The sequence below is a fragment of the Mus musculus genome, chromosome 11 (assembly GCF_000001635.26).
Source record: "Mus musculus strain C57BL/6J chromosome 11, GRCm38.p6 C57BL/6J".
NCBI lineage: Eukaryota > Metazoa > Chordata > Mammalia > Rodentia > Muridae > Mus > Mus musculus.
The window spans coordinates 34,717,829-34,744,811 of record NC_000077.6 but is presented as its reverse complement, the minus strand read 5'-3'; the positions used below and the strand labels follow the sequence as shown (position 1 = coordinate 34,744,811).

The 26,983-nt window shown below is 43.8% G+C and overlaps 1 protein-coding gene across 2 annotated transcripts in view; it reads left to right on the top strand.

Annotated features, from left to right (window-relative positions):
* Dock2 (dedicator of cyto-kinesis 2) overlaps positions 1–26,983 on the top strand; it is a 557,091-nt gene that overhangs the window by 39,094 nt on the left and 491,014 nt on the right. For both annotated transcript variants that reach the window (NM_033374.3, XM_017314861.2), the window contains exons 3-8: positions 11,341–11,381; positions 12,416–12,471; positions 13,226–13,322; positions 17,346–17,494; positions 23,748–23,883; positions 25,807–25,961. In NM_033374.3, coding sequence (NP_203538.2) covers positions 11,341–11,381; positions 12,416–12,471; positions 13,226–13,322; positions 17,346–17,494; positions 23,748–23,883; positions 25,807–25,961 — 634 coding nt within the window. The remainder of the gene's footprint in view (positions 1–11,340; positions 11,382–12,415; positions 12,472–13,225; positions 13,323–17,345; positions 17,495–23,747; positions 23,884–25,806; positions 25,962–26,983) is intronic.

Genomic DNA, 26,983 nt, shown 5'->3' with positions numbered 1-26,983 from the left:
TGGATCCTGGTTGCATATCCAGTCTGTTAGCTTATGTCTTTTTATTGGAGAGTCTGAGAGATATTAAAGATTTACTATTGGGTGTTCCTGTTATGTTTGTTTTTTTTTTTTTTTTTTTTTTTTTTTGGTTTTGTTTTTGTTTTTTTCTCTTTGATGTAGAAACTCTCCTGTGTTGGAGTTTTCTTTCTAGAATCCTCTGTTGGGCTGAATTAATAGATATGTATTGTTTAAATTTTGTTTTGTTATGGAATATTTTAGTTTTTCCATTTATGGTGTTTGAGAGTTTTGTTGAGTATAGTCACTTGGGCTGGCATTTGTGTTCTCTTAGGGTCTGCATGACATTTGTCCAGGATCTTCTGGCTTTTAGAGTTTTAGTTGAGAAGTCTGGTGTAATTCTGATAGGTCTGTCTTTATATGCCACTTGGCCTTTTTCTGTTAAAGTTTTAAATATTCTTTATTTGTTCTGTGCATTTAGTGTTTTAATTATTATGTGATAGAAGAATTTTCCTTTCTGATCCAATCTATTTGGTGTTCTGTAGGTTTCTTGTACTTTTATGGCCATCTCTTTCTTTAGGTTGGGGAAGTTTTCTTCTATGATTTTGATGACAGTGTTCTCTGGCTCCTTGAGCTGGAAAAGTTCACTGTCTTTTATTCTTATTATTCTTATGTTTGGTCTTTTCACTGTCCTGGATTTCCTGGATGCTTTGAATTAAGAGGTTGTTTGTTTGGTTGGTTTGTGTTTTCTTTGACCATTGTATCAGTATCTTCTATGGTATCTTCTATGCCAGAGATTCTCTCTTGTATCCCTTGTATTCTTTTGGTGATGCTTGAATCTGTAGTTCTTAACCTCTTTCCTAGGTTTTCCATTTCCAGGGTTGCCTCTATTTGTGATTGCTTACTGTTTCTACTTCTATTTTTAGGTCTTGTGTCACTTTGTTCAATTCCTTCACCTGCTTGGTTGTGTTTTCTTGTATTTCTTTGAGGGATTTATTTGTTTCCTCTTTAAGGGCTTCTACCTGTTTAACTGTGGTTTCCTGTATTTCTTTAAGTGAGTTGTGGATATCTTCCTTAAAGGTCTCTATTATCTTCATGAAATGGTATTTTAGGTCAGCATCATGCTTTTCAGGTGTATTGGGATGCCCATGGCTTGCTTTGGTGGGAGAGCTGGATTCTGATGGTGTCAAAGTATATTGGCTTCTGTTATTTATGATCTTAAGCTTGCCTCTCACCATCTGTTTTTCTCTGCTGTTAGCTGGCCAGGGTGTCTGTCTGGAGCCTGCCTCCTGTGTCCCTGGGTTGCAGCAAATGTCCTGGGGGATCTGTGGCCCTAGCTGTAGCCGATCTTCTGGGAGACTTGCAGACTCTTACCCTGGCTGCAACAGATCTCCTGGAAGCCCTGCAGACTGTGTGGTGTTGAGAGATAGGGGGAGACAGGCTGATCTGCCCCCAAGCAGGTGGAAGGACAACACTATTATTATTTATATGACATTGTCATACATTAGGGATTGGGAATAGCATAGATATGATTTAAAATATGTGAGGCTTTCCATATGATCTATATAGACATGACACCATTTTATATAAGAGGCTTGAGCATCTGTGAGCTTTGGTGTCTGTAGGCAATCCTGGAGTCAATCTCTCCAGGATTCTGAGGAATGACTGTAATTAGAGTTTACTGAACAAAAAAACAAGTGCTTTATTATTTTAGGAATGTTAGTTTCATAACAAAGGCCTAACTGGCTGATTTGATGTTTGCTGTGTTCTGCGTTTGCTACAGTCAGGGGACCAAGGGGCTTTGGGCCTGTGGATCTTTCTAGATGTAGTTTTTTATTAATCTGTACACCATTGTAAAGAAAAATAAGCATCATCAAGATTCAGGAGGGTGCTGTAAATTATCCTCCTGACTGTGAGAGCAAGGCTATGCTGCACAGTAGCGTTACATAATCTCAGCTCCCAGCGGAACAGGGTCTCAAGCCAGGACTGTGCACTGGATAAAGTGGCAGCTCTTCCATCCCACAAAGCCACTCAGTCATGAAGCTAACCGTATGTTGAGTTAGGTCCACCCATGATGGTGGTAATGGTGATGAGAGGGGGACTTCTTAATATGTTCTCAAAGATTAATAGCTGTAAACGCATGAGACAGGCAAATGAAAATGAACATCATCTATGTTATACTTGATATTAGGGGCAGCTTTAATGTATAATGACCTAATGAGTTTGTTAATGTATAACTGATGATCAGCAGACTCTATCATCCCGCATAGCCCAGAGTTCTCTCCTGCCAGGTCAGCCTATGACTCCTCCTATAAAGGACACAGAGTATGTTTCCTGTGACTGGCAGAACTAAGGAGAAAGAGGAGATTGGCTTTAGAATACAGGCCCTGTGCTATCTCCCAGAGAATCCATCAGATGAGGCCCTGGAAAGGAGTGCAGAGAGATAGGAGACAGGTGTGCTCTGGGGTAGGCATTTCCTGGGACACAGCAGCCAAGAACCATCTTGTCCTTTCCACAGACCAGACACCAGAGAGCACAGATGCCTACTTAGTCCTCACATCAGGCCACTGGATAGGTAGAGTCCTTTGCATTGCTGCATAAGCTACAGGAGGCTTTCTGGGAAGTGGAGCCCTACCTTTCTCTCCAGATTTGTGCAGAGGTGCTTGTGCATGTATGAAACACACACACACACACACACACACACACACACACACACACACACATACACACACACATACACACACACACACACACACACGACATTAATACAAACACTAATAACTTCCTAACAAAGACACACATATGAATGAATACACAGCTATTCATAAACAGAGCCTCCACACAAAGACACACAAATTTGTATATGGACAGGAAGACATACAAACAGATGCAAACCAAGAGAATAAGAGAATGAAAACCCTGTCTTTAAGGAAGGAAATTTAGTATTTCAAAGCAACGTTTAAAGGAGTCCCTAAAGAGGAGCAAGACCTGCTGGAATGTGTTGTGTGCTTTGGCAGGATTCTTTTCTGGGTTGCATCTCATCATGCACTGTTCAGTGCCCAGGGTGCCAAGGTCCATCCTTGGCCTTTGAAGCTTTTTGAAGACAGAGAGGATGGGCTTGATTCAGGGAGTGGGTGGGTGAGGGAATGCCTTCCTATAGTGTCTGGCCTGTTATTCTAAGTTTACCACCCCTCCCCACAGTACAGCCCTGTGTTTTACACGTCTAATTCTAGCCCTTTTTGATTTGTAATCTTCTCATCAGTTTTAGTTATTTATTACAACATATCTATTTACAACAGGAATAAATGTTTTTAAATCATCCTAAGAGGTTAACAATGCTTAACTTTGGGTGGTTGGAACTTGAGTGATGATAACTTTGAATTTTGTGTGTTCTATTGTTTTTGTCCTATTGTTCTATTGGTTCCTCACCTGAAGAGTTAGGATCACACAGCTCCTGGACCTGTTATCTGATAGAAAGGGGAGAAGAGAGAAGTAGTGTTGCATCATGCTTGACTCAAGAGCAACCTTTTGTGTTCTTTCCCCTCAGCCAATAGAGCTTGGAGAAGACCAGTATGTGTACATATCTATGGACTATGGTTCCTGGTCATGTGGAAACTGAATTTTTAGTGTCTAGAACGGATGAGATTAGCCCTTCTTTGTTCCACATGATGTTTTAAATAGGATTTGTCTGCTTTGAATTCACATGAGGGTCCACTCTCTGAAGTATTATGCTGATGGTATTTTGAGGGAGGAAACATGATGTATACAGGTACGGCCTTTGGCAAGTAAAGTCATTAGGGTGGAAGCTCTATGAGTGAATTCTGGAAGCTTTATGGAGAGGGAGAAAGACCACACAGATATAGCGGGATGTAGAGGCTGATGTAATGTTCCAAGGGGACACTCACCAGAGGCTGCAATGTGCTCTGGGACCTTGAATCTCTAGAATCATGAGCCATAAATAGCTGTGTCTAAGTACTCTAAGTATGAATGGTACAAACACAATTCTAACTGGGGGATTTAAATATGAGTGGGTTTTAGTATGAAGATAACATGTTATAATACAAACTCATATAGTTCAGAAGGGTTGACATCTCTCTGACTATTTAGTGACATCCAAAGATTCCAGGCTCATGACCAGCATGCTTTGCACCTCCCCCCCCCCTTTCCCCCTTAAATATCGGTAGTTTAGAGTATTCTCTATTATCTGTCTTCCTTACTCAGTTGAGCACTAAGATGAATGAACTCATGGCCCGGTAGCTATGTAGCTGGAGACTAAGGTACCAGATGTCTGTGACATACCCATATAACGATGCTTCTGACAGGCACCCCACTGTGCTTAAGTATACTAGGACAGCAATTACCCACCTTCAAAAATATCAAGATGCCTCTGTCTCTACTGTCTTTTTTTTTTTTTTTTTTGAGGCAGTCTCACTATATACTTCTAGCTGGCTTGGAACTGGTTTTATAGACCAAGGTGGCCCTGAACTCATAGATCACAGAGATCTGCCTGCCCCTTCTAAGTACTGGGATTGAAGACCTGGGCCACTGTTAATTCCAAAAATGTGAGGAAAAAAGACACTGACCCAAATCATCATGGTCAAATTAATTAAAGCAAGCCTTTTAAAATTCATGTACATGGGCTGCCTCCCGCAATGGTGAGGCTCGAGAGGTCAGCGTTGGATGTGAGGAAGACAAGGGTTTTATAGTTCAGGAGTATGTAATGGGCATTTGGTGGGCAAAATAGGCAGGGTTGCAGAAGCAGAACATAAGCATAACAAGTTAGTTATGACACAAAGAGGTAGTTGCAAGATGGGCAAAACAAGGTAGTCATAGCAACAAGCAATCATATAACCTTTTGAAACAAAGATAGGGTTGTAAGATGGTTATAAGCAACAGACATGGTTGTTGTTTCTTGGAACAGGCAGTATAGAATCATTTATAGTTACCTGTGGGGTATAGCCCAATCTTTGAGAAGCAGAAGTTTAACCATAAACAGGAATGAACCTGGTCTGTCTATATTATAAAATGGTTTTTTTGCTTAAGGAGGAGGCAGGTTGGTTCTTCACCACAATGCCTTGCTGTCCCCTAGACCACAGTGGAGGGTGTTCTTCTGAGGTAGCTGGTCTTTAGAATCTTCTTCGTAAGGTGTTCTCGGAGTTGTATGTGGACACTATACTTACTCATTCCCTGCCCGGCTTGGAATGACAAAAAAGTCTGTTTACGGATACTTGTGTATGTCAGGGCTGTGGGGTCTATTATAGTAGTAAGGGGGGGGGGGGCTCTAGACAGAGACTCCAGAAAATTTTTGGACTTGTTTCCAGTAAAATATGACCGTGGGGAGGGGCAAGGAAAGAGGCTACTGGGAGATTTGAGTTGTTATAAAGCAATGTAATACTTCACTGTTTTCTACAGAGAGTATCTCATGACAGGGTTCTGAGAGCCAGCCTTCTTGCCCGCCAACATCTGCAGCTCTTCAGAGCTGTCAGATGCCCTTGCCTGCAGGACTGTGTGGGCCACAAAGAGCTCTGGGTAGGTGGTGAAGGATTGAATCTACCATGGGTAGAGTGGGGCACACCAGAATCTACAGCACCTTCTGTACTAGCAACCCTGTCAAGGGTGATTGTGACCCAAACAATGGGGACATTGTGAGCTCTTCACAGGGGATCATTTGAAGAACCACTCTGCCAGGAGGCCTCCTTTGTTCAGCTGTGTGCGAGAAGCTGCTGGGTGTGAAAGGGATTCTATTGTTTGGAGGATGCTGCTCCACTCTCTGAAAGTTGAAACCCACTTTTCCTGTTTTTTTGAATGAGGGTGGGGCTGAGATGTCAGTGAGCTTGAGTTCTGTCTCATTTATTCTGTTGTTATGGAAATATGTTGAAAGGACATCAATAAAAAGAATGAGATTCTAAGTCTGTAGGTTCTGGAAACAAAATAGAAAACATTTCTAACTTGTTGGATTATGATATTAATTTAACTATTGTCCAAAAAAGGACATGGTACCCACTAACCTTTTGAATATTTTCCGTATGGCAGGCACAGGGAAATAGATCCCTCTGAACACTTCACACAATTTAAATTTGACAAGGCAGCTGTGATTATTCCTATTCAACATGTCACTTGTCAACGATCACTCAGATAGGAGGACTCAGATCTTCATTCTAAGCCAAGTTTTGACTACACACTCATTTTTAAATACATACATTTTATTATCTATAGTGGAGGTATACAACATAATGGTATCCTTCGTCCCTCCCTCCCTCCCTCCCTTCCTTTTTTCTTCCTTCTCCTGCTCCTTTTAGATTTTATTTCTTTTATATATGTGGGTAAAACATCTCTCTCTTCAGACACACCAGAAGAGGGCATCAATACCATTGCAGATGGTTGTGAGGTACCATGTGGTTGCTGGGAATTGAACTCAGGACTTCTGGAAGAGCAGTCAGTGTTCTTAACCACTGAGCCACCTCTCCAGCCCCTTGTTATTGTTTTCTTAACTGGAGTCTGTCTGCTGCGCGTGTCCTTCTTGACTTCTTCAGTTTGCATATCTACTGCTTTGTATCTTCTGACCTATGTCTCGAATTTCCTGAATATATTCCTGAATATAACCTGTTCATATTGTATTTTTTGTGTGTATGTTTCCTGGACCGGTCCTTTGGCACTGCCCAGTTGGTGTGCTCTTCTCTGGGAAGACCAGCCCTCCTACTCCCAGCATTCCTCAGTTGCCTGCATGTCTTTGTGTTAGATGGTGGCCTCTGTGGCTTGTTCTTGTCTACTTAGGTGTGTCCATTGGTTTCATCCTTGTTCGGCTCACATTCGGGCTGTCATGATGGTGTTATGGAGTTAACTTCTGATGTTACTAGGAGACACCATCTCAGAGCAAACTCCCTGACCCTCTGGTTCTTTATTGTTATTAGATGTCACACGCAGATGAGATCATAGAGTATTTTTTTTCTGCTATGTGCTTATTAAAGGCATGCACCACCACGCTCAGCTGAGTAGTGTTCTGCTTGTATAGTGCACTTGATACACCTCTGCTTCTTTGTTCACTCACTGATGGGTGCTTCCTGGTGCACGACTTTAATCCCAGCACTCGGGAAGCAGAGACAGGCAGATTTCTGAGTTCGAGGCCAGCCTGGTCTACAGAGTGAGTTCTAGGACAGCCAGGGCTACACAGAGAAACCCTGTCTCGAAAAAACAAACAACAACAACAAAAACCCAACCAACCAACCAAACAAACAAACCTTAACTTTTATGAACAGAGCTGCAGACTATTATGAACATGGGAGCACAGACATCTTAAAGAACTGGTGATGTCATTTCCTTTGGGTAGATGTCTAGGAGGGAGCTTGTTGGCCATGTGGAAGTTCTATTTTTAAAGATTTTAGTAACCATTAGCCTTTTTTTTTTTCCATAGCAGTTGTACTCATAGAGATGAGTAACAACGGTATACTTCCTACCAACAGTATACTTAGTTTGTTTCCTTGTTAACACTCATTTATTACCTCTTGACTTTTTGAACGTATCCTTATCAGTAAACACGGGCAGTGTCTTGTGGTTTGGATTTGCAGTACCCTGATGACTAATAATGCCCAGGGACTTCTCATATTCTCGTTAGCAGTTTTCTATATTTTCTGTAAAAATGGTCCATGTTTTAAATGGATTGCTTGCTTTTGTACTACTGGGTCAGATGATTCCTTCATTATTTTTAGTATTTTCCCCTTATTAGACAAATAGTTTGCAATTTTTTTTCAGTCTCCAAGTTGCCATCTGATTTCGTTCATTACTTCCTTTACTTCATAGGAGGCTTTTAATCAGAGCCCATACTCTTAACCTCTGATCAAATAATTCCTATTTGATCTTGATATTATTAGATATTATTGATTATTATTATTACAGAGGAAAGTAAAAGTACTTTCAGGTACTCATCACTTAGATAAATAGTAACATTCTTGCTTCATATATTCCTTAAAAATACTCAGATGTAAGTTGGGCAGTGGTGGTAGCCATGCCTTTAATCCCAGCACTTGGGAGGCAGAGGCAGGGGGATCTGGAGTTCAAGGCCAGCCTGGTCTACAAAGTGAGTTCAGGAACAGCCAAGGCTACAACGAGAAATCCTGTCTCAAAAAAGAAAAAGAAAAACAAAAACAAAAACAAAAAAAACCCTAAAACTCCCAAACTCCCCAACCCCTCAGGTGTGACCGAGATCCCAGCTGATTGTCCCCATGTTCCTGTCTTTCCATTTTGCCCACAAGCAAGCCATGGTTATCTTGAAATTGGAATGTTTTCTTCCTGTTCAATGTTTCGTATCTTTATTAAATGCATTTCTTTATAATCGCGTTATTTATTTATTTGGAATTATGTGTATGTGTGTCTCTGGATGGGTATGTGTAGTTGAGTTCAGGCGCCCACAGAATCCAGAGATCTCAGCTCCTCTGGAGCCAGAGTTTTAGGGTGTTGTGAACCACTTAATACGGGTGTTAGGAACCGAACTCAGGTCTCCTGTAAGAGCAATGGGTGCTGTTCACTGTATAACTATTTCCTCAGCCTCTGTAATGATGTTTTAAAAATAGTTCTTGTGACAATCCTCTGAGGAAAGGTGCTACTTTTATCAGATAAGAACATTGAGGCTTATGACATGACCAAGTTCTGCCTAAAAATGGCAGACAGAGGGTGCTTTTTCTTGGTTCTAGGAGATTTTGAATCTTTCCTCTCTCCCTTTTGTGTATTTTTGGGTTACATGTGTGCTGTAGGAAGGGAGTACAACTGAACAGCTGCCATTTCACAGTTGTCTGGAAGACTTGGAAGAAATTTTACTTTGCTCATTTTCCCTCGGGGCACGGGACTTAGCATCCAGGCTGCTGTAGAGAATGCCATAGAGTTCACATGCTAAGTGGCAGAGATGGAATTCTGTGGTAGAGTAGGGAAATCCAAGATCAAGGTGTTGGCAGATGTGGTGTCAGGTAAGGGCTGGGTTCTCCTCTGCACATGGCTTTCTTCTGCCTCCGCATCTAATGGTAGAGGAGTTTTCAGAGTTCGGGCTCTGAACCGATAGACTTGGACTAAAGCTGTACTTGTGCAATCTTGGCTCAGTACACAACTGACTTATGTTTCAAGGCCATCAATGAAATGGGAATAAGACTACTTAGCTCACTTTGCTGTGAGTGTGACAAGAGAGAACAGATGCGTATGATTAAAGTGACTGTGGCTGGGAGGTAGTCACAATAAAGGTCGTGTGCCACAGTGAGTATAGTAGAATTCAAGAGTCAACTACTTAGGTTTGAATTTCAAGCTGTGTGACAACCAGCAAGTTGCCCCTTCTCTGTGCCTCTCTGTTTTCATTTACAGAACTGAAGTAGTAACAGGATTGTCATAAAGTTTAGTCTTTAATTTGGTAGGTGAAGCTCGATAAATTTATAGTTTGAAAAAAAAAAAACCCAAAAGCAATGCCATTAGCAAAGTGTCTAGGGTACAGAAGATATGTGGAAGGATTAAACCATCTTGTCCACTGTTAATTGTCTTCCATCAGAATTGGCAAATACTTAGAGGCAAGTAAGAGTAGAAGGTGGCTCTTCTTAGAAGGTGAACTAGAAGAGCTTCCATCCCAGAAGTCCTCAGTTACAAAGTAGCTTGGAAATTTACTCTGGGAGTCTCTGATGATAAGATGATGAACTTTTAGATGTGAGGATTAGTTTTGCCAACATGGCTCAATCTAGAGCCATCTGGGAAGGGAGTCTCAATGGAGAGCTGCGACATTGATTACCCTGTGGGCATATCTATGGGGTTGTTTTAATTAAGTTAGTTGATGCTGGGAGACACAGTCCAGTGTGGGCAGGAACATTCCCAAGGCAGGAAATGTTGAACTGTGTAAGACTGGAGAAATGGAGCTGAGCCTATACACGCAAGAAGCACGCATGTGTTCACTTCTCTGCCTTTGGCTGTGGCTATGGCTATGATGTGACTAGTTTTAACTTTCTACACTTTGACTTCCTCTGGAATTGTGAACCAGAATACCCCCACCCCAGACTGCTTTTTGCTCAAGGTGTTTCTATCACAACAGAAATGGAGCTAGCACATTGCATGACCACCAAACTCCTTCCCCTAACATCAGAAGTGGGGCTGTTCCTTCTACATCCAAACATGTCACTAGTTGAGTGACTGAGAAAATTGCTCAATATCTCTCTGTCTTGGGTAGGCTACTCAGCTGTACAATGGAATAATGATGATTTCTGCTCCATATGGTTGTCAAGAAGATGAAAAGGCTTAATGCAGAATAGCTCCTGGAAGGATGCTTTCATTCCAAACTCCGGATCCTTCCTCCCCAACTTCCCTAATTTCCCTTCTGTTTTCTCTGTGTCTTTTCTCTTCTTTCTCACTTTTTGTCACTCAAAATAAGATCTTCAGGGATTACTGCAGCTTCAAAACTTCCTTTAGGCATTGACCTTCAAGCTGGTCATGATTGGAAGGGTGACTTTGCAGTTCAGTTATGAGGCGGGGGTCGGGAGGGGGAAGGACTTGTGTGGATATCTGCTGAGAATATATTCTGGCAACAATCTGTCAGCTTGATAATGAGGGTCTGTTAATGAGACACTTGGCAGGTGCTTTTATTTACAAAGATGACAAATGCTACCACGTGGCTGTGCTCCAATCATTTCAAAGGCCAGTGGACTCATTTCAGCCTCTGAACTTATGCTCATTTTGTCAGAGGACTCTGAGTCATTTGAATTTCTGTTAATTGAGGTTTTTTTCTTTTTTATAAAACAATACAGTCCTGTGAGATGGAGGAGGGGCTTTAAAATTCCTGTTCCTCTATTCACGAATGCATCTGTTTGGTAGTGACAAACTTCAGAAAAATTATTTGTTGCTGCTAGAACTGTCCATATTATTTTAAGATGATCTCTCAGGTCCCTGAACCTTTGAATGCCTAAGACAGGACTTACAAACATGCATGGGGCCACAGGCAGGTAAATGAGAAAGGAACTCCTGGGACTGTAGGTTTGTGGCATCTGTCTGCATGATGGATGCTTGAGGCCTCTCTCCAAAGGCTCTTGGGACCACGTGGCCCAGTGTACTGGAGGCTTTACCAAGGCATCTTATTTCTCAAAAGGAGAAGGGGACTTACATCAGTCGGCGAATGAAACCCTGTACCTGAAGAAGTTGCTTTGAGATGACAGCAACCAACATGACGTATGTCACACTGTGAGCTTCTGGGTCTCTCCTGCCCAGCAGGTCTAAAGCAGATTGCAAGCATTGCTTTGCTGGGTGAGAAGACACAGATGAAAGCAGAGCAAACCAAGTTAACAAAAGATGCTGAGAAAGTGAAAGACCTTTGCCTTTGTTTTCTCTTTGCAGACTGGTACAGAGGGTACCTCATAAAGCATAAACTGTCACAGGTAAGGTCACTTTATGTTCATCTGGGATGGTGCAGGATGTCTTCACCTGGCCCTGATGCCTCTCCTGGGCTAGTCTTTCCCTTCATTGTTCTTCAGCAAGTGAGCCCTCCCCAGTCTCTCCAACTCCAACTCCCTACCCCCCCTGCTTCCAAGATCTGCACATCCCTTCTTTATCTTCATACTTTAAGGCTGCCCTGGTACCCTCTTCTCCCTACATCCTTTGAGGACACAACATTTGCTGATGAGTTCCCATCCCCAGGAAATGGTGTACTTTCTAGTGGAAGCTGGCCTCTGTTCCTTCCTTCAGTGCTGTGTGAGCATTCACTCATCTTCCCCTATGACACAAAAGGACAGGCCTAGGTGCCCTTCCAGATAACAGAGTCACTCCGTCATGTCATCTCCACTTGTGTTGTTTCATTTCAACTGGTGGGCAGCAAGGTGGTCACATGATGCTCCTATCATGCATCCTGCTTGACATCAGGGAGAAATTTCCAAGCAGTTGATCAGGTTTCCTTATCATCTGGGGCGTAGTTATGAAGCATCTTCCATGGAGTTCAAGGAGGCACAATCCTGCCCCGCCCTCTCAGAGGACAGGGACTTAAATCCAGGGAGGAGAGATCCCACATCTCAGACACTTAAGTAAAGCCAAGGACTTGCTTCAGACCTAGGGCTCTCCTACATCCCCTTCAGGGACATTAATTCCCTGGAGGTGGGCAGGAAGGAGAGAAGTGAGCTTGTCTCAGCAAGTGAGGGGCTCAGGCCCCGGTTCTATTGATCTTTCTCTCTTTTGGTCACCTGAAAAAAAAGCACTCATGGGGATACTGGGCTCTTTTTTGGGGTTGAGAGGTGAGAACATGAAGGCCTATACACATGGGTTTGGAATCTGTGCCTGCTCCATCTAATTCTCAGATTAGTCTTTGAAAGTTTTGTGGTTTCAGAAGCCAGTGGCTTAGCAGGGGAAGGAAACTGGAAAACAAGGAGTCTGTTATTTTTCTATGACTTGTCTTCCATCCTATTTATTGTGTTTCCTACAGGGCATTTTCCCTACATCCTTTATCCATCTCAAGGAAGTGACAGTGGAGAAGAGAAGGTACTTGTGGGGACTGGGGAGGGACTCAGTTGGTAAAGTGCCTGCCTTGTGGGGACCAGGGAGGGACTCAGTTGGTAAAGTGTCTGCCTTGTAAGCATGACCCAAGCTGAGTTCCTTCAGAACACATGTGAAAGGAGCTGAGTGAAATGCTATATACTTATAATCCCAGTGCTGAGCTGAGGGCTGGGATGACAGCCGGGTGCCTGAGGCCCTTCCTGCTTGTCAAGGTCCAGGCTAGCGCAAGAGTCCGTCTCAAAACAAAACTAAAGCCACAAACAGCAAAGGGAGGGGGTTGCCCCTGAGGAACAGTCCTGTAAAGTCCTCCGGCTTCTACATAAAAAGCACATGTGTAGACATTCACCCCGCCAACACACATGCGCACACGCATGCACACAGGCACTTGCGTTACTTGACAGCATGGTCTCTCCTGGCTCACGGATGCCTTTGTCTAGTTAGCTTGGGCCATCTAAGCTGTCAGGTGGGCCTCAGGCACCCGGCTGTGTGTGGGTTCCAGCTCACTTTTCACTAGCAGCTGCCTTTGGAGCTTATTAAAGTAGATTTGACTTGAATAGTAAGTATGAGGAAGCACCCCTTGAAGAACATTTAGAGAGAAGTCCCATTTGTTTGCACGATGCAGTCTGTAACCACTGTAGCTTCCTCTCCAGAGCTGCAACTTGCTGTGAAGTTTCCAGAACTTTCTCTCTTTTGCACCTGGGTCTCAGTTCTACCTTGCTCTCTCTCCCATCCTAAATAGGAACATAGAGAACATCATTCCTGCAGAAATCCCTCTGGCACAAGAAGTGACAACCACGCTCTGGGAGTGGGGAAGCATCTGGAAGCAGCTCTATGTGGTGAGACGCAACCTGTTCCCGGGACAGACGAACCCTGCAGCTTTCACTCAGGCTTATGATTGGCATTTAGCCTTCAGTGGAGCTTTGAGAGAGAGAAGAGAGAATGCATACTATGACATACAAGGACACTGAGACCCAGAGAGGTTACGTGCTTTCTTTGAAGCCACATAGCTAGCAGTGACAGCTATAATCAATGAGGTCGGGTGGAAGCCTTGTGTTTTAAAACAGGTGCAAAAGCTGTTGACCTTGGGTTTGCATATGAAGTGCCTTGATATCTGTTCATAAAATAAATCCTCCAGGTCTTTAATATTCTCAGGGGATTTGATTTGGTGTGTGGCTGACGTTCTGAAAGATGCCCTTATCATATGTTAATTAACTGATGGCCATTGTCTTCAGATCTGTGAAGAAGCTTTGACCCTGAAAAAAAAACAAAGACCACATTTTATGTGTTTTCTCTGTTTCAAAGCAATTTTAATTTAAAATCCTCCTTTGATGCGTCAAAGTGCCAGATGAAAACAATTAGCCAAGCCAACCACGAGGCTGAGAGGGGAACGTCAAGCAAACTTCCTGCGAGTTTGTTACAGCCCCGTGCGCACCCATTGATGTGTGCCCGCTGCCTGTAGACTATAGTCTATGGTAGATATTAACACCATGTGGAAATCTCCTAACAGGAGGAAATTAGCATATCCAGTTCTGTAAGGTTCCCAAAGGCTGTCAGTAAAACGTAGAGTATGTATTTTTCTGCTGTTCATTACTGTACCTGAGGCATGCTGACTTATAAAGAGCCATTCTTAATGGCAAATTTCCTGGGTGGTGCTGAATAGCAACATAGTGAGGGATACATGTGTGCTATCTAATAGATGCTCCTTATCTTTGATTCAATCATTGGGGTTCCTAAAGCCTACCCTCTAAAAATCCCAGTTGAGTTACATTTTGACCCCTATTTCCTCCCAACTCAGATAAAAACCTAGCTCATGAAACCTGGGATAAGAATCTGGCGCAATAATCCTTGCAGATCACTCAAATCATACAGCAAACAGAATCCTTGTGGCTTGAGTGAGTCCTTGTTCCTCTTCACTACTCTCCCTAAAACATCTTTACATATGTACTGTGGACAGCTGATATGCTCCTCCAAGAAATGGCTCTATAGCAAGTCAGCCACGCTGTCTACTCTGCAAATAGAAATAGTCAAATGTCAGTGGTTTCATTATTGGGTCTATGACTTTTGCCCTGCCTGCACAGCGTATATTGGACCCTTAATACCTAAATTTGGTGTCCTTTTAGTAAATTTACATGAAAATAATTTATATGAAGAATGTTTCAGCATGCCCTGTTATCCCAATATCACATTTCTGATTACTCTAAGCCATGTACATGCCTGACAATTCAATTAGCCGCTGATTGTCTAGAAGTTAGCCTTAGACTCCTTGCTTAGCCTAGGATTCAGATGTTAGTTACAGCCAGGGTCCCTAGGATATTTGTGTTTCTGTTGCAGTTGGCTACAAATTGAGGATCCTCACTGCCTCTCCCCACCTAGGGGACCACCTTCTAATTCGTAATTCATTAAAATTATGTAGGCTTCATAATTCATTAAAATTTCCCAGATCATGGGAAAGTGCTATATATAAGATGGCAGCTGCATTGTAAAGGGTATAAATGCAGGATCTGCCTGATGGAAGAGACAGGTAGTGCAGTCATATCTTCTCTACTTGAGCCACCCTTGCCAGTTCATAAATGCCTACCACTTGGGATTCTCCACCAACTTGTTGCTCAAGAGTCTTAATTAAAGTTGCAGTACATAAACTTTAATGCATTGCAGCGTCTGATCTTGGAGAGATGAGGTAGTTCAGAGCCAGCCTGAAAATCCCATCCCCTAATCAATTCTGTGGCTGTTTTTTTCTGGTCTTCAGAGCCTCTCCTGAAGCTGTCTAGGGGTCCAGTAAAGTTACAGTGTTAGCACAAAACCAACAATGGATGGCAGAAGCTCTTTCAAAACCACCAAATGGCATTTCTATTGCTTAGTATGTCTTTTAAGGGCCTTATGAACACTGTTCTAGGCCAGAGAAAAAGACTAAATATATGTTTTTCATTATAATACAATACTTTTGCTAAGAGAGGGGTGAAAGCATTTGTCATAGTTAGAAGATCATTTTCCAAATAAATGCAATAAAAACAAGACAGGCCAGGAGTGTCAGAACACTCGCCTAGGCATGGGTCCCTGGACCACATAAAATGGAGAGAGTGATCTGAGCGCTAGTATGCACCCATTGCTCTCCTCTGAGCGCTAGTATGCACCCAATGATCTCCTCTGAGCGCTAGTATGCACCCATTGATCTCCTCTGAGCGCTAGTATGCACCCAATGATCTCCTCTGAGTGCTAGTATGCACCCATATGCTCTCCGATATCCTAAGGTTCACGAGATGTGACCAGCTGCTTCAGGCTCCTGCTATCTTAACTTTCCTACCATGATGCACTGTACTTTGAACTATGAGCAGGAATAAATTCTCCATCCCTTGAGTTGCTCATTGTCAGGGTAATTTTTATCCCAGCAACAGGACAAGCAGCCAAGACCAGAAACCCAGCACTATTACTCGGTGATTGTTACAGTACTTGTCAAAAAGCTCTGTGCCCTTAACCTTCTTGTTCTTGATCAGAAATGGACTGGGCTGGGGAGGTGGTTCTGCGAGTAAAAATGCTTGCTGGGCAAGCAAGAGGATCTGGGTTTGGATTCTCATACCCTGTGTGAAAGTCACATGGATAGTGTAACCATCTGCAATCTCAGTCCTCCTGACCAGAGACGGGAGGCAGAGATGAGAGAATCCCTGGATGCCCCCAGACCACCCGGCCTGGCAGACACAGCAGGAAATACAGCAAGAGACTTTGTAGGAGAGGAGAGGGGCCTTTCCTCTGTCCTCTACATATATACCATGTAGCAGATTTGTCTGTATTCATATACCCCCACACCCATCATATAATATAGCAATACACACCATAACACATGTGTAAGAAGAAACTATGACTTTCTTTTCCTGTTAAACAAGATGGAAAGAAAATGAGGATCACATGGTGGGTTAGAGTAACTTGACATTATACACCTGCCCACATATTCTGCATCCTACAAAAACCATGTCTTGGGAAACAATGCCCTAACCATAGCCCCTTCTATGAGAGAAGGTGTCCTGGCTCCCAGTCTTAAAGGGCCCAAGTTCTGTTGCTTTCATTATAGCAGATGTTCATGTGCACCAAGTCTATTTGTGTTGGAAATTCTCCCCACCCCCACCTTGACCTGAAAGAGATGACTTAAGAGTAGTGATGTTTGCCTTGGTCATTGATTCTAGTTCTATAGTTTGACATGGCATCGCAGTAGCAGGGACACAGAGAGGAGAAGAGCTGTCTACATCATGATGGACAGGAAGCAGAGGGTGGGGCATGGGGCCCAAGACTGATATACCCTCCAGTGGTCCACCTTCCAAAGAAGAGCCATCAATAAGACCAAGCATCCGGTACTCAAGCCTTAACACCTTTCTGGGTCCAAGTCAGAAAATCTTTTCTTTTCCTGTGTCTTTAGTTATTTTATTTCTTTACCAAAGGAAGGAAATGTTTGAAAAAACGGACTTTTTTGAGTATAGCTGTTGGGTTTATTTTTTATTTTTATTTTATGTGTATGAGTGAATTGCCTCTGTCTGTGTACTACAAGCATGTCTATTCCTGCAGAGGCCAGAAGTGGGGGAGGGACAGACCTGGAACTGGAGACCAACAAGTGTTATCAATTGCTGAGTCACGTTTCCAGGCCTGGCTGCTAGATTATTATTATTTTTTTAAACCAAGAAGTGATCAAGAATATTTCTGCTTTGGGGAATTCCAGTGGCCCAAGGGGAAGGACCATATTGGCAGCCGAGCACCAATTCTGTCCCTTTGCAGCTGGGTAAGGCTGGGAGAGTGGTCAGATTGTACTCACCCAACTGTGGCCTAGCTTGCCAAATACCTTTGGGTAGGCATTCACGATTGCTTCCATCTCATAGGCCAGCAAAAAGGAACGCTTCCTCCAAGTGCAGTCCATGATGTACGACCTGATGGAATGGCGCTCTCAGCTCCTCTCAGGAACGCTACCCAAGGATGAGCTGAAGGAACTGAAGCAGAAAGTCACATCGAAGATCGACTATGGCAACAAGTACCTCACGCCTCTGCAAATTGGCTTCCCTTTCCTAGCCTCTCCTTCCTTTTCTCTCCTGGAGAAGTCTGCTTTCACTTCAGACTCTGGAGTCTGCCACTCTCTATTTGGGAGAAGGCTGTTATCTTAGCCTTGCCTCTGTGTCTTTGCGATCACGCCCTGGGGTCCCAGGGACACATGAGCGGAATGGAGGCTTGCTTATGCAGTGGCTATTACTAGGTACTGCACAGGTTTAGGACACTATTTAACTACATCCCAGGGACAGGGGAGTATAGACACCCTCACGTTCAGCTTGATGCCTCTTTACCTCTGCTTTGACAAAGCTCTCCTTTAAGTCCTGGTGTGAGGTTTAGTGTCCCTTCCCCCATTTGAAGTTATCCAAGCCACCTGCCTCCAGCTAGCTCACACAGTTACAAAAGTGTTTACCAAATGGAAAGAGAAGCAAGAACGGCTTGAGATTTGAATGCTTTGGCATAAAGAAGGAAATGAAACAAATTGCCGAGGCAAGCTAATAGCAGTAACAGTGTTAGAACTAACACTGGATTGGAGCTTATTAAGCACCAGGCTTTGTGCTGAGTTTCTCACAGGCATTGTTTCACTTAATTCTTTTAATAACTCCGTAGGATGTGTAGTTTTATTACACCCATTTTATTCTTCATTTTAGACGAGGGAACTGAGGTTCTTACAGACTCGAGGTTGGGGCTGGAGAGATGTCTCCAGAGTTAAGAGCGCTCATTGCTCTCACACGGGATGCTGGATGCCAGTTCAGTGCCCCACACAAGCATGGTGACTCACAACTGCTTGTAACTCCAGCTCTAGAGGATCTAGCCCTCTCTTCTGGATTCTGAGGGAATCTGCGCTCACACATGTGTGCACACATAAACACACAGTTAAAAATAAAATAGTTCTTTTTTTTTTAAGGGAGTGAAGTTAATTGTTCAAAGTTCTATAGCTAGTCAATGGCACCCCCAGGCTATAGACTTAAGCTGTGTTAGAAAAGAATTAAGCCCCACCCCTCTTTTTCAGTTTTTTGAATGCCCTGTGTATATTTTCACTTATTCCAACATAAATGTGTGAAGCCATTATAATTGGATTGATTTTCTATTAGGTGTGGGTGCTGCAAAAATGCAAGTCCCTATCCATGAAGGGTTACCAGTGGCTGCCGTCCAGTCCAGTTAGGAGTATGTTATGAGTGAGCACTTGTCTACTGTCATGAGTTTGATAGCTTAGTATTCAAGAAGCAAGAATATTTTTCATAGGGGAAGCTCTGTGGAGGAGATGGTCCTTGGGCTTTGGAGGATAAAGGGTTTTTAAGTAAAAAGTGAATACCAGGGTGCAGGAGAGGTCACAGCCTGCTTAGACTGCAGAGAGGGGAACTGAACCCTGAGCCTGAGGGGAAGGAACCCTCCAGAGAATAGGGTGAGCTTACTTGGTAGTCAGGCTCTCTGGCCTTCATCATGCTCACCAGGATGGGGCTCCAATGCAGAGAGCTGAGGCCAGAGTCTACCTGCTTCCCATCCCAGAGGCTCATCCTACTGTCTTGGAAGTGTATCCAAATCTGTTTCCACGGAGTGTCATCCCACAGTGATAGGTTGCTATGCAGACGCTTCTGCCATGCCTAGGCTGATGTCTTCAGTTGAACACAAAGCATGTGAGAATTGGAGGTGTTTTCTGCTTTACAGAGTAGCCTTCAGATGCTATCTCCTCAGTGGACCTCCTGAGGTCTAGGGTGGTAGAAATGGCTGTCACTTGTAATAAGGCCTCCTCATTTCCCTTACTGACCACCCGGCTATGATACGTGTCCCTGCAGCCCCTGTGCACCTGGGATAGCCATCATCCCCTCCGCTCTGCCTTTCCTCACATCCAGAGACCCTCTAAACCTTGACTATCTGAGTCATCTCTCTGACTCAGTGCTAGGGGATCTCTCCCACAGTGACTACCCCACAAGTGGTAACTGAATGAATGGGGGGGTGACAATGGGAGAGAGAAGAGGAAGACAGCTCACCATAAACTAGGCTCCCCTCTGTAACAGCCTCTAGCCCAACCCAGTGTCTTCCATTTCAGCCATTCCCTTTGTGGAATTGCGAGATGTCCCACCGTGGGGACCATGGCCCTAAGCTAAGGGGCTCTTTGCTTCTTGCTTCCCTTGTCTGCTGCTTCTGCTGGAAGTGAGAGGGAGCTGGGCTGTTTACTATTACAATAACACCCTGGACTCATGGCTCTTGTATAGGAGAGATGGCTTCCTTGCATCCAGGATGCCAGCATCTGGACAGAACTTCAAGGACACTAGAGTAGGCGGAACCCCAAGTCTTAGCAATGTCTTAAGAGTCTCTCCATCCTGTTGTTAAGATAGCAGACTTCCAGCCGGGTGGTAGTGGCACACGCCTTTAATCCCAGCACTTGGGAGACAGAGGCAGGCAGATTTCTGAGTTTGAGGCCAGCCTGGTCTACAAACTGGTTCCAGGACAGCCAGGGCTACACAGAGAAACCCTGTCTCGAAAACAAACAAACAAACAAAAAACAAAACAAAAGATATCAGACTTCCATTGTACATAGGATAGTGTCTTTGGGTACAGAGATGTGCAATGTACAGTACAGCCTCTGTGAAAACCAGAAACAACAATAGGAATTAGTAGGCACAGACCTTTGATGGAAACCTTGGGTGCTCTCTATGTGGCAAGCATACTTTAACTCTTTCCCACATAGTAGCTCAGCTCAGCCTTACAATGAGTTTATAAGGTAGATACTATCATCATTTATCCAATGCGGAAACTGAAGCTCAAGGACTGATTTAGGTGCCTTGATTCCAGAGGCAGCAGAGCCAGAGAGTATAGTTCCAGAGTCCAAGTGCTTAGGGCTGTGTTCTTCTGCCTCCAAGAGTCGGTATGGCACAGCGAAGGGGGCAGAGAAGCACAGAGACACTTTGGGTAAGAAGCATAGCTATCAAGAGAGGAGAACGAATGGACGAGGGCTTGAGGAGGTAGAGTAGATGACAACTGCCCTGACTAACAAGGCCAGCAGGAGTTCCTGGATGTTCTGGCTTTCTCTCTGTTGTTGTAATAAAACACTCTGACTGAAAGCAACTCAAAAGGGGAATGGATTTATGTGGCTTACACTTCCAGTGCACAGTCAGTCATTGTGAGGAGCCAAGACTCAAACAGGAGAATCCTAGAGGAATTCTGCTTTCTGGCTCACTCACTCATAGGCTCATGCTTAGCTGGTGTTCTTACACAACACAGGACCACCTGTCTGGGAATGGTGCTGCCCACAGTGGGCTGCAGCCTCCTGCATCAATTAATAATCAAGGCAGTTCCCCACAGACATGCACATAGGCCAATGATTCTCAACTTTCCTAATGTCGCTACCCTTTAATATAGTTGCTCATGTTGTGGTGACCCCCCCACCATAAAATTACTTCATTGCTACCTCATAACTGTAAGTTTGCTAGTGTTATGAGTCACAATGTAAATATATGATATATAACCTCTGTGGGGGTTTACACCCACATTTTGAGAATGGCTGGTATAGGTCAACCTGTTCTAGGCTATTCCTCAACTGGTGACTCTAGGTTGATAATTAAAGCTGACTAGGAAACTAAGTGAAGTGGTACAATGGTTAATCTGGACCGTCAATGGGATTGGATTACTAAATGCCTAGGGGATTAATAATACACTAGTCCAGGTATGTGTGGGAAGGTGTTAACAGGGATCTTGAGGGCTTTGTGTGTTTAAATGCCTTGACTAATTCATAGTATGATGGCATTATTGGGAGATAACAAGGACAAGTAGGTCTCTAGGGGATGTGTCCTTAGGAACCACATTTTACTCTGGCTCCTGTCTGGATCCTCCTTTCTGTCCTTCATGGACACCATGCTATGGACTGCACTGCCCCACCGTCATGTCCCCAGCGTGATGGGGTGACACCTTTGAACTGGTGAACCAAAGCAAGTCCTTCCTCTCTTAAAGCTGGTTTCCTAAAGGACTTGGTCACAGCGACCAGAAAGTCTGATGAGTGCAAGTGGTTAAGAGAAAGTCGGAGCGACAGTCCAGGAGATGAGTGGGGAGTGCAGATTAGCTCGGAAGAAGCCTGGAGTACCCAGCAGAAAAGCTTGCATTTGTTCGAAGTCTGATAGCGAGCTTAGCAAAATCCAACTCTGTTTCCCTTTATTCTCCGTCTTTTAAAAATATGTGTGGGGTGTGGAGTTTCCTGCCTTACCTCTTCTCGGATCTGTAGTACCACTTTCTTGAACCAAAGAGAGCAAAGGGGCTCCCTCCTGAGGAGAAAACACATCAAAACTTTTCAGTCTTCACAATGAATAGTGCTGGCTCAGCGTAGCAGTATTCACTTGAAAGCCAGCCTCACCTGCTCCCAGGTTCCAAGAGAGAACAGTGGACAAGCTCTTCCATATCCAAGCAACGAGGAATCATCAAATGACTCCTCAAAGTCCCAAGATGGCTGGACCTGGGAGGATGTTTTATTCATTCAGTTCAGAACTGAATCCACTTTGATCAATTTTGAGGGGAAGAGCTAGAGAGATCTTTCGGCTAAATTATGTATCGGCTCTGCTCCATCTTTTCTGGGGTCACATGAGTCTCTCCTCAGCATTAGCTGAGTGCCTTTATCCCCCTTGGCATCACTATCTGGGCAGCATGGCCATGCAATGCTATGAGTCATATCTAGCTGGAAGTTAATTTCGTAATGAATGTGGACAAATGGGTGATCCTTGGCTCCCTTCCGTTTGTATTTGGATGAGATACGAGACATGCTTCTAAATTTGCTTCTTAAGAGTGTAGAGCCATGTCCTTCATTTGCCCTTGATGTTCCTTGAAAAGGCTGGTCTTTCTAACGGGGCCCAGTAAGATGACTGTTGACCCTCTCTAAACTTCCAGCTCTCCTCCCCTTTTTTCTAAGCATGGATGATTGACACTTGAACTTGCATCAAATGCTAAAGGAACTTCAAGGACAACCTGCCAACCTGCCCCTCCTCTCAGCCCACCCTATACAGACTCCTAAGAGTTTACAGTAGGGGCTCAAAGTATAGGCAGGGGTGCTGTGGTAGCTTATATCAATATGGTGGTTTTGAAAAATGAACTACCTCCCTCTTCTTAGTCTCTTTTAAATAGGAAGAGTAGTAGAATCTGCTTCGCAGGGTGGTTGTTGTTGTTGTTGGTGGTGGTGGTGGGTGTGTGATCAGATGTAAAGTAGTTAATGCTTGTGTGAGTTTCCTGTCAGTGCATGGTGAGTGCTGTTGCTATCTTTAATAACAAGGAGAATGACAGACGCTGTTGACACAGATCAATACCAAAGAAGCGAAAGCCCGTGGCCTGGAAACCAAGCAGCTGAAGAACGAGCAGTGGGCAGCGATCAATACATCTCAGATAGTTTTATCCCGACAACCATTCTCACACGTTTATTGAATAATATATGAATACTTCTGTGTGTGGGCGTGAGCAGCGAAACATTAAACAAACTGAGGCACTGCACACGCCCCCTTTGACTACTTCATATCTTCCAGCCCCAGGCCCTCTGCCTTTCTCTTGGGTAACCCACGTCTGTGATTTGCTCCTTTTTGGCATCTAGATCACTGTACATGGCTCTTCTTAGCCATACACAGAAAACACATCTGGCTAGGTTTGTTGTGCCTCATTGTGTGCTTCGAACTATTTCACATAAAATACACAATTTTCCCATATTGTTCCATTTGTCCCATATTGTCCCATTTTGTTCATGGAGGTATTTTTACTAAGCAAGCCAAAAATGACACACTATCTTTCTGTGTGCATGTTTTCATGCATGTAGCTGCACATGTGTGTGCAGATGGAGACACCTATGGGGAAGTCCGGTAGGATTTGTTCCTCTGGCTCCATTCATTGGTTCTGGTTTGTTTTATGTAGGGTCTCTCACTGGCATGGAACCCACCAAGTTGGCTAGGCTGGTCAGCCAATGAGCTCTAGAGATTTGCCTGTTACTCGAGCATAGGAATTATAAGCATCTGTCACCATGCCTGCTTTTGTTATGTGGGTTCAGAGACTCTAACTCAGGTCTTCTTGCTTGGAAAGTAACATTTTCCTGACTGGGCCATCTTACCAGCCCCAAACAATGCACTTTTAAACTCCACTCCCTCGTTTCCCATTACTGATCAGTTTACTTAGCCATTTCTCTTTTAGTAGAGGTTTTAGCTTTTAGTCAGCCGTTTGCTGCAGACGCCATCCTAAAGGCCTCTCCAGCGTCACCTCCAGCTCTTGCCTTACAGAATCCTTGAGCTCGATCTCATTGTCAGAGATGAAGATGGAAACATACTGGACCCTGATAAGACCAGCGTCATCAGCTTGTTCCATGCTCACGAGGAGGCAACTTACAAAATCACAGAGCGCATCAAAGAAGAAATGGTGAGTTTTGTTCGGTAGCCTTTGGCTATGTAAAGCTGGCATTTAGCACATCATAAACCTAAAATAATAGGCTACTGCACTGTTATTCAAGGGGCCATCTGGCCTACAACTGAGATGATTGGAAACGACGCAAGCTTCATTATTATTACTTAGATCTGTAAGTCATTCAGCATGCATCCCACAGGCAGTTAAATGCCAGACAAATTTCCCCATCTCCTGGATTCTAGAATAAAGAAGAGAAGAAAGGCAGTGAAGATATAAATTAATTAATTAAAAATTAATTGCAGCTGGTGATAAAAAGCAATAAAGTAGGCACTGAATTAGGAGATGCTTTAAGAGGCAGAAAAGGTCTTTCGGAGGAAAGAGTAACACGGAATCCACCAGTACTGGGGCTCTGGTGGCCAGTGCTCCAGGCAGAGGGAGCAGCAAGTGTGAAGGCCCCGAGGTAAGACCAAGTTCTGAAGAAGTCCAGTGTGGGCAGGGCATGGTGAGCTTGGGAGTGGACTGGTTTGCAGAGACAGGCAGTGGAGTCTATGCAGAGTCTGCTTCTCTAGAGCAGCTCAGGGGAACTGTGGGGAAACACTCAGATGTCAGTTTCAGTAGGATGGCAAGCCAACAACAGACTTCAAGGAAGACCAAATCTCATTTATAGCGGCCATGTGTCATTTTTTATTATTTCAAACTTTAATTTTTTTTGAAAAAATTGCAAATAAAAACATCATGCACTGAAATCAATTATTCTTGTATAAGTACAAAAATAGATTTGATAGTGAAAGTGTAATATACTGTGAAGCTTCATGGCTTCAGAATGGCTGCTCCAACTGTATAGTTCATTAAGATGTATAGACTTGGGGTCTGGTTAATTGCTATGCCTCTTTGGAAAGCAATTACATTTTTAGACTTATAGTGTTACTGCTCTCATATAGTAAAAATTGCTGTCTCTTAAGTTTCACTTGGGCGGATGTTAGTAATATGTGGTGATGTATATTCCACTCAACAATTAGCATATTGACAGTTCTACCACTGTACCACTTCTTCATGCATCTTCCTTATCCCGAAGCCCCAGGAACCTCTAATTGCATCCTCTTACTAGTTCTGACTCTTTTAGAGCTTCTAAATAGAATATCCATTTTTCTGTCTTGGCAGTTTTGACTTAGCATGTTGCTCTGGGAGTTCTTTTCAGTGCTGAGCCAGTATACTGGCGACCTAATGTTGACGTGGCATTGTCTTAGGGTTTCTATTGCTGTGTTAAAGCACCATGACCAAAAGCTAGTTGAGGGAGAGAGGATTTATTTCATCCTACAATTCACAGGATACACTCCATCACTGAGGGAAGTCAGGGCTGGACCTCAAGGCAGGAACAGAAGGAGAAACCATGGCACAGTGCTGCACACTGCCTTGCTCCTCATAGCTTCCTCAGCCCGCTTTCTTATACATCTTAGGACCAGCTGCCCAGGGGTGCCACTGTTCCCAGTGGTCTGTGCCATCTTCTCCCAGTTAGCAATCAAAATAATTCTCAGCAGACTTACCGATAGGTCAATCTTATGAAGGCTTTTCCTCAATTGAGGGTCTTTCTTTCCTGACGATTCTAGCTTAGGTCAAGTTGACATGAAACTAGTTTAAAAAAACACAAGCACTTATGAGCAGATTCTCTTTACAGCTTGTGGTTTTTATGATACTAGCTTCATGGGGAATTGTGGGTCAGTGGTGCGATCTCCAAGGATAGGCAGACCAAAGCAAGCAGAGTCAAAGAGAAAAGCCTCAGACTGCAGAAGCTTGTTGTGGTAGAGGTGGCTGGATGCTCAAAGATTCAGGCTTACAAGGGGAGGGGCTCCTCAGGACCCAGAGAGCTTTCTGTTGCTTTAAGTGGCATTGGGATAGCATGTTATATCTTCTCGTTTTCTTCTTCCTTCTACCCTACAGTCAAAAGACCAGCCAGATTATGGGGTTTATTCTCGGATCTCCTCATCCCCCACCCACAGCCTCTACGTCTTTGTGAGAAACTTTGTGTGCCGAATTGGGGAGGATGCTGAGCTCTTCATGTCTCTCTATGACCCTCACAAGCAAACGGTCATCAGGTCAGTGTGTTCGGTGTGGCCTGTGGGAAGTTGGAGTTGGAAGTTCACAGAGGATTGTTTCTTCCTTATCACTCTCTCTGGAGTAATTCCTACCGGAAAAGAAACAATGTCTATGATGGTGGGGGGCGGGGGGGGGGGGGAGAACCCTTTTGGAGGCTGTGGGAGGCAGGTGGAAGTGTTATTTGATGCTAGATTTGTTTTCTCAGCGGATTTATGGTGATGATAATGTGTTTTGGTTACCAAAAATTATGAGAGTCAGACAAACAGCAATTTGTGGACTAAAAATGCCTGTGGTTAAAACAGGAGCTGAGGAATGAATGGTGAAATGTCTCCGATCTCCATAAAAGCCCACATCCTTGTTCTGGTGTTTGACTTTGCTTAACCCTAACTAGTTGCTAGACATTTGTACTCCCGAGTCTCCTGTTTAAAAACCGTAAGCACTGATCTCTCTGGCTGTTATTTTCAGGCTTCAAGAGAAAAAGTACATGTTAATATGGGCTTGGCATACCAATAGGCTATCACCACATGTTTATATGGGCCTGGCATACCAATAGGCTATCGCCACATGTTAATATGGGCCTGGCATACCAATAGGCTACCATCACATGATAATATGGGCTCGGCATATCAATAGGCTATCATCATGGCTCCTTTATATTGACTGCTTTTGGGTGCGGAGGAAGTGAGGGAACTCCTGAATGCCTCAGCTCAAGAACTGGAAATATCTTTGGGAATCTTGAAAAATATTGACAGCCCCTGGATCAACTCCCCTCACCCATACTTGTGGCTCAGTCCTTGCTTCAGCTGATCCTCATCTGACTCCATGTGGTGGGGTTTTGGAACACCTAGTCTCCATTTGAGCATTAGAATAGATAGAGCTAGATTATAATCTTTTGGTGTTTGTGGTGAAAATGGTGTTTTCCTAGATCACTGAAGTCACGGGCAGTGCCTAGTAAATGGTGGTTCACCAGGAGATGGTCATATGTGGTAGGGCTGTTCATCTAGGAAGACTGCATATAGGT